Source organism: Emys orbicularis, chromosome 7, assembly GCF_028017835.1.
Source record: "Emys orbicularis isolate rEmyOrb1 chromosome 7, rEmyOrb1.hap1, whole genome shotgun sequence".
Classification (NCBI taxonomy): Eukaryota; Metazoa; Chordata; order Testudines; family Emydidae; genus Emys; species Emys orbicularis.
In genome coordinates this window covers 8,819,321-8,832,080 of record NC_088689.1, presented here as the reverse complement: position 1 = coordinate 8,832,080, position 12,760 = coordinate 8,819,321, and the positions used below count along the sequence as shown (strand labels likewise).

At 38.8% G+C, this 12,760-nt stretch overlaps 1 protein-coding gene across 7 annotated transcripts in view; it reads right to left on the bottom strand.

The window, feature by feature from the left end:
- ADD3 (adducin 3) overlaps positions 1–12,760 on the bottom strand; it is a 173,293-nt gene that overhangs the window by 47,865 nt on the left and 112,668 nt on the right. For all 7 annotated transcript variants that reach the window (XM_065408681.1, XM_065408680.1, XM_065408685.1 and 4 more), the window contains one exon: positions 4,292–4,515. In XM_065408681.1, the coding sequence (XP_065264753.1) occupies positions 4,292–4,486 (195 nt within the window). In that variant the 5' untranslated portion in view covers positions 4,487–4,515. The remainder of the gene's footprint in view (positions 1–4,291; positions 4,516–12,760) is intronic.

The following is a 12,760-nucleotide window of genomic DNA, read 5'->3' as shown; positions in this document are numbered from 1 at the left end:
CTAGTATCAACCTGGCCATTGAGAATTCTATTGTTTCTCAGGATTGCAGCTACCATGGAGGGAGAAGTGGTTTCTGAGATATCCTGGGTCCAGTCTATTTGAGAGTTCTCAAAATCAAATACCAAGACTTTACACCCAATCCAATATGTAACGGCTAGCCAAGGCAGTAGTTGGAGCAATATACTTACAGCACCCTTGTGAGTCAGTATGTTCTACACCACTTAGTTTCTTTAGTCTGTGGGGAACGGTGTTGACATCTGACACTTTGCTGTGTGTCAACTGCATATTTAAGCCATTGGTGCGTCCCAGTCTCCGTTAGAGGTTTGACATATCTGTTGACTAGAATGGGGGAAGAGAATGGAGGAGAGCTATAGACGCTGAGGTGCAGAAGAACTCTCTCAGCAAACTGCTGTTCACTCCTGCCAGTTCAGAAATAAAACAGCATCACCTGCTGCGAAGATCCTGAAGAATAAGGAAGGATGTTTCTTCATTGTCTATGGCCAAGTAGAGATCATTCAGAAGCATAATCAATCTGTTTCTGTGCTATCTCCTGATCTAAAACTGGATTAGGATGGGTGCAGGACATTGAGAAAAGGCAGGTGTAATAAAGATGGCTTTTCAGTAGCTTCTCGGTTGTTTTACTTAGGAACTGGAAATTGAATATCAGATTGCAGCTAGTGAGGCTGGCTGCATCCAATGTTAGTGTTGTTAATACCACTCAGGCAATAATGCATCAAGAACACAGACACAGTGCTTTAAAGGAAATACTGAATATCTGGTGTGTCTTTCACCAGGCAGGAATGGCATAGGTTAACATGTCAAGTAATGTCATAACAGACCTCTTCGACCACCCATCAGCCCGCCTGACTACTAGAAGTCCTTGGTGGCATAAATGACCATAACAGGACATGACGCTGGAATCTGCTTGGCGCAATGAATGGTCAATGACAGTCATTAATCACTCTCTCATCACTGGCCCAACCATCTGTCCACCAGGTTTTGACTGGCCAAGGCACCTGTAGTCATCTCTGAACGGGTTTTGAACAGGACAGGGCAACTGTGTGGCCAGTCTCTTTAAATGGGGTTTTTCTAATGACCCACGATGCAGCTGTGGTCAACTTCAGACTACATTGCATATCATTGTCGAGTGCCCACTGACTTATTTTCAATGGTGGGCTACCGGTTCTCCACCTGGCTGATGATGACACCATTAAATGGTTGGGCACATTGCACCTACGCCAATGAAGGTCATGAGTGACTCTTTTCTACAGGTTTCTAGCCTCTGTCAAACACTGGCATAAACCTGTAGTTTTAAATGATTATCTTTGTCTGAGAATTAATGGTATGCAAGAAGAAAGCCTCAGAAAAGATGACAACTGGATAGGCCCCTTTTATTAATACTTCCACTGCAATGGCATCCAAAGACTCCTATTAAAATTTGAGTCCCTATGTATCAGGTATTGTACAAAACATTGTGGCGGTGACTACATCATTCCCAAAAAACTTACATCCTTGGCAGATTCTGAAACATTTTCTAAATTTGTTTTCTTACTAAATTAATTGGATTCTCCAATTAGAAGCAATAAGAGATTTCTTGGTTCTGAAGATAAAATCTGAATAACTGAGCTCCCTAGTACTTTGTAGTGTTTTGCATAGGAGATTCTACCAGCACGACCTAGATTATCATCTTGTCACCTTTAGTTAGTGTTTCAATCCAAAATTCCTCCCTCACAAAGAGCGGGGATATCGGGACAACCTAATCCTGCGCACGTAATCTTTATATTTTAAAGAAAAGAAAGACAATTTCTCATTACATGCACTTCATCGTTAAAGGTTTCAGAGTAGCAGCCGTGTTAGTCTGTATCCGCAAAAATAACAGGAGTACTTGTGGCACCTTAGAGACTAACAAATTTATTAGAGCATAAGCTTTCGTGGGCTACAACCCACTTCTTCGGATGCATATGCATTTCATAGTTAAAGACTATATTTCTCTAACCTGAATATATTTTAATTGCTTGACATGCTAGAATTGGCGTAAAATGTTACCAGCAAAGAAGCATTTTTAAAAAAAAATATTTTTCTCATTTTTCTAAATTCCTAAAAAGAATTTAGTACTCACAAAAAGGAATAACCAGAGACACCAGACAGACAAAATACAGGCATGCTCTTGCAAGCTTCTTGCATAAGGTAACTTCCTTATCTCAAAAACATCACCTGCAATACCCAGGTCATTCCAACCTTGGACCTATACTGAGCAGACTGGCAATAGGACCGAAGCTTTCTGGTATTTTTGTGACAATGCATTCAGAAGGGGCCAAGTCGTTTTCATTTCTGACCCAAAAGAAACTGAAGCTAAATCTCAAGTAATCCACTTGATATAGCCATGGAGAAACTTAATTCCGTCACTGTCCCTAAATCTGTGAAGAGATTTGCTTTAAGGACATTCTCTCATCTTGACGCTATATTAAAAACTGTTTATTCCATCAGAGAAGGAACTGTAGCAGAGATATCTAAATATTCCCCATTTCAGCAATGAAACAGGGAAAGGGGATTCAGGTCTGACAGATTATCTGTAGGTCAAGCATAGCTTCTCATTTTTGACTAGATTGTCAGACACTGATCACACACAGCTATAGTTTTCTTCTTCAGCATCTCAAGGCCTAGCAGCCCCCAGTACCTAGCTTATTTGGCCAACTTTTAAAATACTGGCATCTATAAATGGTTCCTGGCTCCAGCTATGGGCTCAGCTTCTCCCACAGCAGGAGGCAGATAGTAAGCTCTAGGTTCTTGTGTCTTCCAATTTTCTATTAAACAAGTCAGCTAAACTTGGGAGTACTATCTCCCGAACCCTCCCTAAATCCTCAGGCTGACCTTGCATATCAAAAGTAGCGTGATCACAACAAACAGGAGTTGATTACTTTTGGCAAATTGGGCAAACAATCTTTCATCCAATAAGGCTAAGGTTAGTGCCTATGAGATTCAGCACTTTTTCTGCATTTAAATTAATAGAAGAACTCGGTGTAAGAAACCATATTGTCCCAGTGTAATTTATTGTATCTCATTTTATCCCTCTCAACCAGCTGAAAATTTGGTGAGTTTGTTCTGATTGTTTAAGAATTTGGGATATATACTTCCCCTTGTTTGTGAATAGTTTAGTAGTATAGGTCAGAGTCCAATCATTATCTTCGAGAACTGAATTATTTTTCTAACAACTTAGTATGATTATGCATTACTCCCTTAGTAATAGTGAATAGTGAATAGTTTGGTTGCAAAACTCAAGTTGCACAAAGTTTACTTGAACATAATAAATTCCTGAGTCATGGGGTTTGCACACATAGATTCAAATCTATATGCAGAATCTGAAAGGCACTCCAAGGTAACATTTTAGTGAACAATCCTATTATTCATGAGTGTCTATAATATGGTGATTACTAACAGCTGTTTGCAATCTCATTATGCATGGAAAAATGTCAAGAAATTAAATCCTCCCCCCTCCCCCAAATTATAGAAAAACAGATGAGAAAAGAAAACAATTTGAAAAAACGGATTCAAAAGAGAAAAATTGCTTCAGAATATTTTTGGCACCTCTGCTATTTTCAGACATGCCATGGATTTTCAAGAGTACTCAACAGGTTAATGCCAAATAGCATGTAAATTAAGACTAACTCCATCAAGAGGTTATGGAGACATTTGTTTTCACCAGGACTTCTGATGGAATTAACAGACCTATATGCCCAGTTGTACAAGTACTGAATTTACATGAGGTGCACATGAATGCGGGTGTTGTAAAGTATGCACATTACTCCTTCCAAGTACCCAAAGAACAATTTAGCATTTAAACACACCTCAAAAGCACAATTAAAAAAAATGTTATTTATTTATTTAAGGAAAGAGTGTTGCTGATGCAACTGGTAAGTCAAATATTCAAAATAAAATGTAATGCAGATGTGCGTGTAAATGTCTTAGTTTGTTCACATTTGGCTAGTGACTCTGTCACTCTCTTCCCTGCTTCTAAGTTTTAATCAAGTGTCTTGTCGTCGGCTAGCTACTTTTGTACTTCTTTAATGAAGCATTACACCATGAAAACATCATTTGAAAACCAATAATGGGCAGTTTGTTCATACACTAAAACTATGCAAACAAAAGTGTTTATTGATTGTTCTTAAGAAAAATTTCATGGCCTGAGATATTGCCTCAGACTGCATCACAGCTAGAAGTTTTGTTTTTTGTTTGTTTTTGAGTTAATCTCTGGAAGGGGGGGAGGAAATCTTGTTTCCTTAATCCTACTCACGGGGCTCTGCAGTATCTGAGTGACCCTCTTCCTTTGCTCCATCATGTTGAAGTCTTGTCTCAGATCAGGAGACATGTTTCTCTCACGGATGTACTCTGGGTCATTTTCATTGATGCGGTCAAAATACCTCTCTTTGTGAGGCATGCTGGGAGGGGGAGGGGTGGTGATCACCCCCTGACTGGCATCAGCACTCATGCTTCAATACTGCAGATTATGCTCGTCACCTGGAACAAAAAGAGGGCAGGAGAGAATTAATGCCATTTAAAAACAAGACATCAAATAGTCCTTACAAAACTGGACAAATATAATCCTCTCTCCTCCCCAGCAGGAAGACAAATGACAATTGCTTAAAATGCAGCAACTTCAAAATCAGCAATTGGGGAGCCAGGGGTGGGAAGAGCTGTGTACCAAAAAAATTAACACAAAACAGAAGTTAAATAAATGGTTGTGTTATGTATTTATTTATTTAAAAGCCCTTTAAAGTCGTCAGTTATGATTTTATAATCAATCATTCTGATTCAAATTTTTAAAAAGCATCAGTCATTTCAACAAAACAAGTGTTAATGTTGGGAATGTACATAATGCACTTTATGACAGATCTCCCACTCAACATTTTATAAAAATTCATTCAATCTCTGGCCCCCAGCCCACCTGCCTGTGTAATTCCACTTTCTGACACACTGAACTTCTGCTAAATCTTATTACAATATCGGACCCTTTGTATGCAACATAACTACACGCTCATAGCTCACTGCCTTAACTTTAACTAAGGAAGTAAGGGCATTTCTCAATTACAACATTTCCAAGCCATCCTGTAACTTTAAGCTCTGGTCGCATTAAAGATTCCCAGCAGATCTCTACAGCCCTCCAGATGGTGCCTCAACCCTGAGAAGACTATAATCAAAAACTGTTAAGAAACTGGGGGGGAAGATCATGTGATCAATTCCCCAGGACTGCAGCTTTAATATTCACTAAAAATAAATACACAGTGCTAATTTTCTTCTGCTTGTGTGTGTTTTTATAAAAGATACTTTCTTGCCCAAGCTGAAATTAGATAAATTGTATTGGGAAAAAACCTCATGTAAGCTTGATTTTAAAATATGATTTTAAAAGCCTCAAAGAGTATCTGTGAAAATGTTGTAGAACTGGTTTTAAGCAGAAATCTGAATCACTGCTCATGGAGATCCAGATTCAGACACAAACTCAGGAATCTTATTCTTCAAGCTGGAGAGGACTCAGTGATGTTTTTTCAGTTTTGTGTTATTTCTGAAGAAATAACTCCAGATTTCATGATTGAGATTACTGAAATAGAGGGATGTTAGGACTTGTGACAAGTGTAAGGGCACAAACTGGCTTACAATGAACTAGGTATTCATCCCATTTCAGCTTCCCTGTCCTCTTGTTCAGGAAAAGAAACTAATATTTCTAAAAATCCTTATGTATTATATTCGTGCTAGATAAATAGAGGATTAAAAAAACCACACAGTAGGCTCCCTCTCAAAATATGAGTTTAATCCCTTCCACAACACAAAGTTAACTACAACAGATTTACATCAGACTCTCTATACACACACTCTGGGGCAGATCCTCAGCTGAGGATCTGCTCCCTTATATTTTTTCTTTTTACTACAGATCCAAAATTGCTGAACTCATCCTTTGGCCAACCAACTAGCCTCAGAGATCACCTCCAAAGCTATTCTGTAAACTGGCTCGCAACAGCCCATCTTGAAAGAGTGGCAAACTATAAATCTCACTCTGTCCTTGCTTTTTTCTTCCCATGCTATGCAGCCCAAGTTGGGTGGGTAAATGGGATACACATCAGCTTATCTAGATATTTGCCTCGTTTTACAACAGGCTACATAAAAAGCCTAGCAAAGTCAGCGCAAACTAAAATTTCATACAGACAATGACTTGTTTATCCTGCTCTATATATACACTATACACTGAAATGTAAGAACAACGAGGAGTACTTGTGGCACCTTAGAGACTAAAATTTATTTGGGCATAAGCTTTCGTGGGCTAAAACTCACTTCATCAGATGCATGGAGGGGAAAATACACAGTAGGAAGATTATATACATGTACACACACACACACGAAAAGTTGGGGGTTACCATACAAATTCTAACGAGACAATTCAATTAAAGTGGATTATCAGCAGGAGGGGAAAAAACACTTTTGTAGTGGTAATCAGGGTGGCCCACTTCAAACAGTTGACAAGAAGGTGTGAGTAACAGTAGGGGGGAAAATAAGTTTTTAGTTTTTTTTAATGACCCATCCACTCCCAGTCTTTATTCAGGTCTAATTTGATGGTGTCTAGTTTGCAAACTAATTCCAGTTCTGCAGTTTCTTGTTGGAATCTATTTTTGAAGTTTTTTTGTTGAAGAATTGCCACTTTTAGGTCTGTAATTGAGTGTCCAGGGAGGTTGAAGTGTTCTCCCACTGGTTTTTGAAGGTTATAATTCTTGACGTCTGATTTGTGTCCATTTATTCTTTTGCATAGAGACTGTCCGGTTTGGCCAATGTACATGGCAGAGGGGCATTGCCGGCACATGATGGCATATATCACATTGGTAGCAGTGCAGTGGATGAGCCCCTGACCGCTATACTTACCTATATGCCTGCAGCTTTCATCCAGACCACATCACACAATCCATTGTCTACAGTCAAGCTCTAAGATACAACTGCATTTGCTCCAATCCCTCAGACAGAGACAAACACCTACAGGATCTCTATCAAGAGTTCTTAAAAGTACAATACCCACCTGCTGAAGTGAAGAAACAAAGAGATTGACAGAGCCAGAAGAGTACCCAGAAGTCACCTACTACAGGACAGGCCCAACAAAGAAAATAAGAGAACGCCACTAGCCATCACCTTCAGCCCCCAACTAAAACCTCTCCAGCGCATCATCAAGGATCTACAACTTATCCTGAAGGACGATCCCTCACTCTCAGACTTTGGGAGACAGGCCAGTCCTCGCTTACAGACAGCCCCCCAACCTGAAGCCAATACTCACCAGCAACTACACACCACACAACAAAAACACTAACCCAGGAACCTATCCTTGCAACAAACCCCATTGCCAACTCTGTCCACATATCTATTCAAGGGACATCATCATAGGACCTAATCACATCAGCCACACCATCAGGGGCTCGTTCACCTGCACATCTACCAATAGCCCACTTTAATCGAACAGTCTCGTTAGAATTGGTAATGCAACCCCCATCTTTTCATGTACTCTGTGTATGTATGTGAATATATATAATCTTCCTCCTGTATTTTCCACTCCATTCATCTGATGAAGTGGGTTGTAGCCCACGAAAGCTTATGCCCAAATAAATTTTAGTCTCTAAGGTGCCACAAGTACTCCTCGTTGTTTTTGCTGATACAGACTAACACGGCTACCACTCTGAAACCTGTTTTCCTTTTAGGACACTAGTAGAACAAATTTCTGAATCAAACTGTTCATTACCATTAGGCACCTTCACTTCCTCGATGCAGCACAAACCCCTCTCTGAAATTTTTCAGTACCCCAAATTAACCACTATTACTGAAACTTTTGGATTTCTTTTGAAAGTGTTTTGAGATTAACATCCACATCTTACTGATTAACCATAATGATGATTTATGCCTTATAATTAGCTTTGTTCCAGAGCATAACAAAATCTAATTAAGCAAAGGTACAGAATTCAGTAAGTCTTTGATTTCCTAACCAAGAGAAAAAAATTAACTGAGAACTAAATCTCTCTCCAACAGTCAGGTGATGTGATTTCTCTCATGTTACAGCAGGTCTGTTCTGCCACCACCAAATCTCTTGTACATCAACAAGATGAATAAATTACATGTCCAAGCATCATCTCTTTACCAAATCGTTTGTGGAATTGGAAAGATCTATGAAATATTAGAGGGAGGTTATCATTTGTTCAAAAGTATATCATCTGGTTTAGCCAATATATAGTCAATACAGACTAACATAATTCCACAAATATTTTGCAGAAAATGTATGCCTAAATCTGGTTTTATAAAGGTAAATAGAGGCAAACTAATGCCTGAGGCTTACCAACAGAATAGCTTAATATAGTGCTGCACATTTGATCCATCTCCTATAGTTCTTTTCCACTTAGACTAACTGAGCTGATGGAATAATTTTCTTCGCCTTTGAGACTCCACTTTAAAACAGACCAGACACTGTATGACAGTTTACATTTTTTTTTTTTTAAGTAATGAGAGCATTAATAAAAATTGGACCTGGAGAACAGTATTTTTGTGTTAAGTATTTGAACCATTGTTACTTTACAGTAAAGAACAATCAAATTATCTGTCTTCATTATAACTAGCAGGACAACCTACCCTGAAAACAAGAACAGTAACTTAAGTAAATTTACTTTAGAGGCTAGACTGAGGCTATGTCTTCACTACCCGCCGATCCGGCGGGTAGCAATCGGTCTATCGGGGATCGACTTACCGCGTCTAGTGAAGACGCGGTAAAATCGATCCCTGATCGCTCTGCCGTCGACTCCGGAAATCCACCTCGGCAAGAGGCGGCAGCGGAGTCGGCGGCAGCGGTCGACTTTCCCGCGTCCTCACCGCCAGGTAAGCCGACCTAAAATACGCAACTTCAGCTACGGTATTCACGTAGCTGAAGTTGCGTATCTTAGGTCGGACCCCCGCTGTAGTGTAGACCTAGCCTGAATGACTTACTCAGTGTCTGGCTGAAATTGAGGCACAGACAAAGACTAGCTAGTTGTGGTTCAAGCCAGATAACATTGAACTGACTTTAGTGGATATGAGGAGGATATCTGCCCCTTTAATTGAGGGTGTGAAATTCTTAGTCTTTTGAGGGAGACACTCTGTGGTGGATCCAGTGCCTGTCACTTTACCTCAGCAATAGCAACAATCCATTGCAGGTGCAGCTATTGCTAGGCCACATTTTCAGAGCAGCACATGGGGACTTAGCAGCACAACTCCCACTGAACTGAAAAACAGCTAACATACTGGCTTGTACAATATGCTCAGCAAGCTAGCCATAAATGACACGAACATTTCAAATTAAAAGAGGGGAGGTGACCATGCACAGTAGACTACATATGCCCAGACTATTACATGGAAGTTGTGGTCATCCTTTCATGTGACAAAGAATAAAATTGCAGTGCTGTAAGAAAGCTTATACCAATGGTGACAACTCTTATTGAATGGGTTCTTAAGAGGAAGACTAAGGTAAAATACAAAAATAGTCTTCTGTGAAGGCAAAATCCATGACATATTTCATGAAACAATGTTTTCTTGTTTTTTCTAGCACATTGCTAAGGTTCTGTAGATAACCATAACTTTCTGATTTGAAAATATTATCTATTTTGATTATTAACTCAAAAAAATTAACTGCGATTAATCGCACTGTTAATAGAATACCAATTGAAATGTATTACATATTTTTGGACGTTCTTCTACATTTTCAAATATGTTGATTTCTATTACAACGTAGAATACAAAGTGTACAGTGCTAACTTTATATTATTTTTGATTACAAATATTTGCACTGTAAAAATAACAAAAGAAATAGTATTTTTCAATTCACCTCATACAAGTAGAGTAGTGCAATCTCTTTATTGTGAAAAAGTAACTTACAAATGTAGTTTTTTGTGTTACATAACTGCACTCAAAAACAAAACAATGTAAAACTTTAGAGCCTACAAGTCCAATCAGTCCTACTTCTTGTTCAGCCAATCTCTAAGACAAACAAGTTTGTTTACATTAACGGGAGATACTGCTGCCTGCTTCTTATTTACAATGTCACCTGAAAGTGAGAACAGGCGTTCACATGGCACTTTTGTAGCTGGCGTTACAAGCTATTTATGTGCCAGATATGCTAAACATTCGCATACCACTTCATGCTTCGGCCACCATTCCAGAGGACATGCTTCCATGCTGATGATGCTCGTTAAAAAAAAAGTGCATTAATTAAATTTGTGACTGAACTCCTTGGGGAAGAATTACATGTCTCCTGTTCTGTTTTACCCACATTCTGCCATATATTTCATGTTACAGCAGTCTCGGATGATGACCCAGCACATGTTTATTTTAAGAACACTTTCACAGTAGATTTGACAAAACACAAAGAAGGTACCAATGTGAGATTTCTTAAAATAGCTACAGCACTCGACCCAAGGTTTAAGAATCTGAAGTACCTTCCAAAATCTGATTGGGACGGGATGTGGAGCATGCTTTCAGAAGTCTTAAAAGAGTAACACTCCGATGCGGAAACTACAGAACCTGAACACCAAAAAAGAAAATCAACCTGCTGGTGGCATCTGACTCAGATGATGAAAATGACCACACATCGGTCTGCTCTGCTTTGGATCCTTATCAAGCAAAACCTGTAATCAGCATGAACACATGTCCTCTGGAATGGTGGTCGAAGCATGAAGGGACATATGACTCGTTAGCACATTTGACACGTAAGTATCTTGTGACGCCGGCTACAACAGTGCCATGCAAACTCCTGCATATATTTCTAATAAAAATAATATAAAGTGAGTACTGTACATTTTGTATTGTGTTGTAATTGAAATCAATATATTTGAAAATGTAGAAAAACATCCAAAATGTTTAATAAATTTCAATTGGTATTCTATTGCTTAACAATGCAATTAAAACTGCGATTAATTGCAATTAATTCTTTTGAGTTAATCGCATGAGTTAACTGCAATTAATCGACAGCCCTAATCATAATGCCATTATATAAATTGGTGATGCGCCCACACCTTGAGTATTGCGTGCAGTTTTGGGGAATCCATCTAAAAAAATACAGACTAGAATTGGAAAAGGTACTGTACAGAGAAGGGCAACAAAAATGATTAGGGGTATATAAACTGGGACTGGTCAGCTTGGAAAAGTAACTACTAAGGGGGGAATATGATAAGAGGTCTACAATATCATGAATAGTGTGGAGAAAGTGTTATTTACTCCTTCACATAACATAAGAACCCGGGTCACCCAATGAAATTAATAGGCAACAGGTTTAAAACAAACAAAGGGAAGTACTTCACACAATACACAGTCAACCTGTGGAACTCGAGGATGCTGTGGAAGCCAAAAGTATAACTGGGTTCAAAAAGAATTAGGTAAGTTCATGGAGGATAGCTCCAACAAACGGTATTAGCCAAGATGATCAGGGATGCAGGTCCATGCTCTGGATATCCTAAACCTGCAACTGCCAGAAGCTGGAGTGGATGACAGGGAATGGATCACTTGATAATTGCCCTGTTCTGTTCATTCCCTCTGAAACACCTGGTATTGGTCACTGTCAGAAGACAGGATACTGGGCTAGATGTACGATTGATCTGACCCAGCATGGCCATTCTTATGTTCTTATATAAAACACTTAGGAGATTAGAACAGACAGTCATATAGGCAAAATTACTGCAGAGATGAAGAAGAGTAAGAGGAAGGAAAGCTGAAATGCATAAGCATACTGAAGTAAAACAGGTATTCGTGCAGTGAAAAGACGAGCGGAAAAATGTAGTTCTTGTGGTGAGAAATGGGTCAGCGTGGATAATATCAGAGGAGGGGAAGGGGAAGTTCCAAGATTCAAGCCACAACAGATCATCTGACCACTCCAACAAACATCTCTATGCCTTCTTTGTTGCTACTGAACACCTCCCTCTATCACAATGACCCTTTCACCATGCCATTGTAATTCAAGGATGACCTATTAAACACAAAACAAATTGGGTTGTTAAAACTGTATGTTAACAGGAAGTGGCCAGTCACCACATGGCTACCTCACTAGTTTGTTGTTTCCCATCACTTTCAATTTTCTCTTAAAAAAAATAAAAATAAAAATTCTCTTTTCGGCAGGGACCCTGCCTTCTTTTATTTTTGGAAAGCACCTGGCACACAGTGGATACTACAAGAAAAAAAACAAACAATAATTTGAAGATAATTTGCATATGGCGACTGCACTCTAAGCTGCATGTTTGATTAATGTCAGTGCTTAGATGCTAAGGTGAGATTGTTGCTATGTAATAGCTTTCTATACCACAGTGTTGTTTTGAATGCACATTTTCAAATGCATCTCTCTAAAAGCTTAAAAGCATCTGAAAAGGTAAACAGATTAATTTATTTCTAAATTACAAACTTTATTTAGAACTGTAATTCGCAATAATGCATACAAACACTGCTACTATTCTATTGTACTGTTTTCTGCTGTTGTTCTTGCTGCCCTCATCCCCACTTTCAAGTTCACAGTATAACAGTTTTTAGTACATTTTTATTGAGTGCCAATTTCTCTTTTTTGTGACTGTTACATAATTTTTAAACATTTTTCTCTTACTAAGCCCGTCTTTTCTTCCCTACTATAGGTAATTGTGCAGTGAAATCCTGATATTAGATTTCTATCATTCATTTCTATACAACAACACTGATGTCAACACAAGATTATTATTTTAATCGCAGAATAAAGCATGGA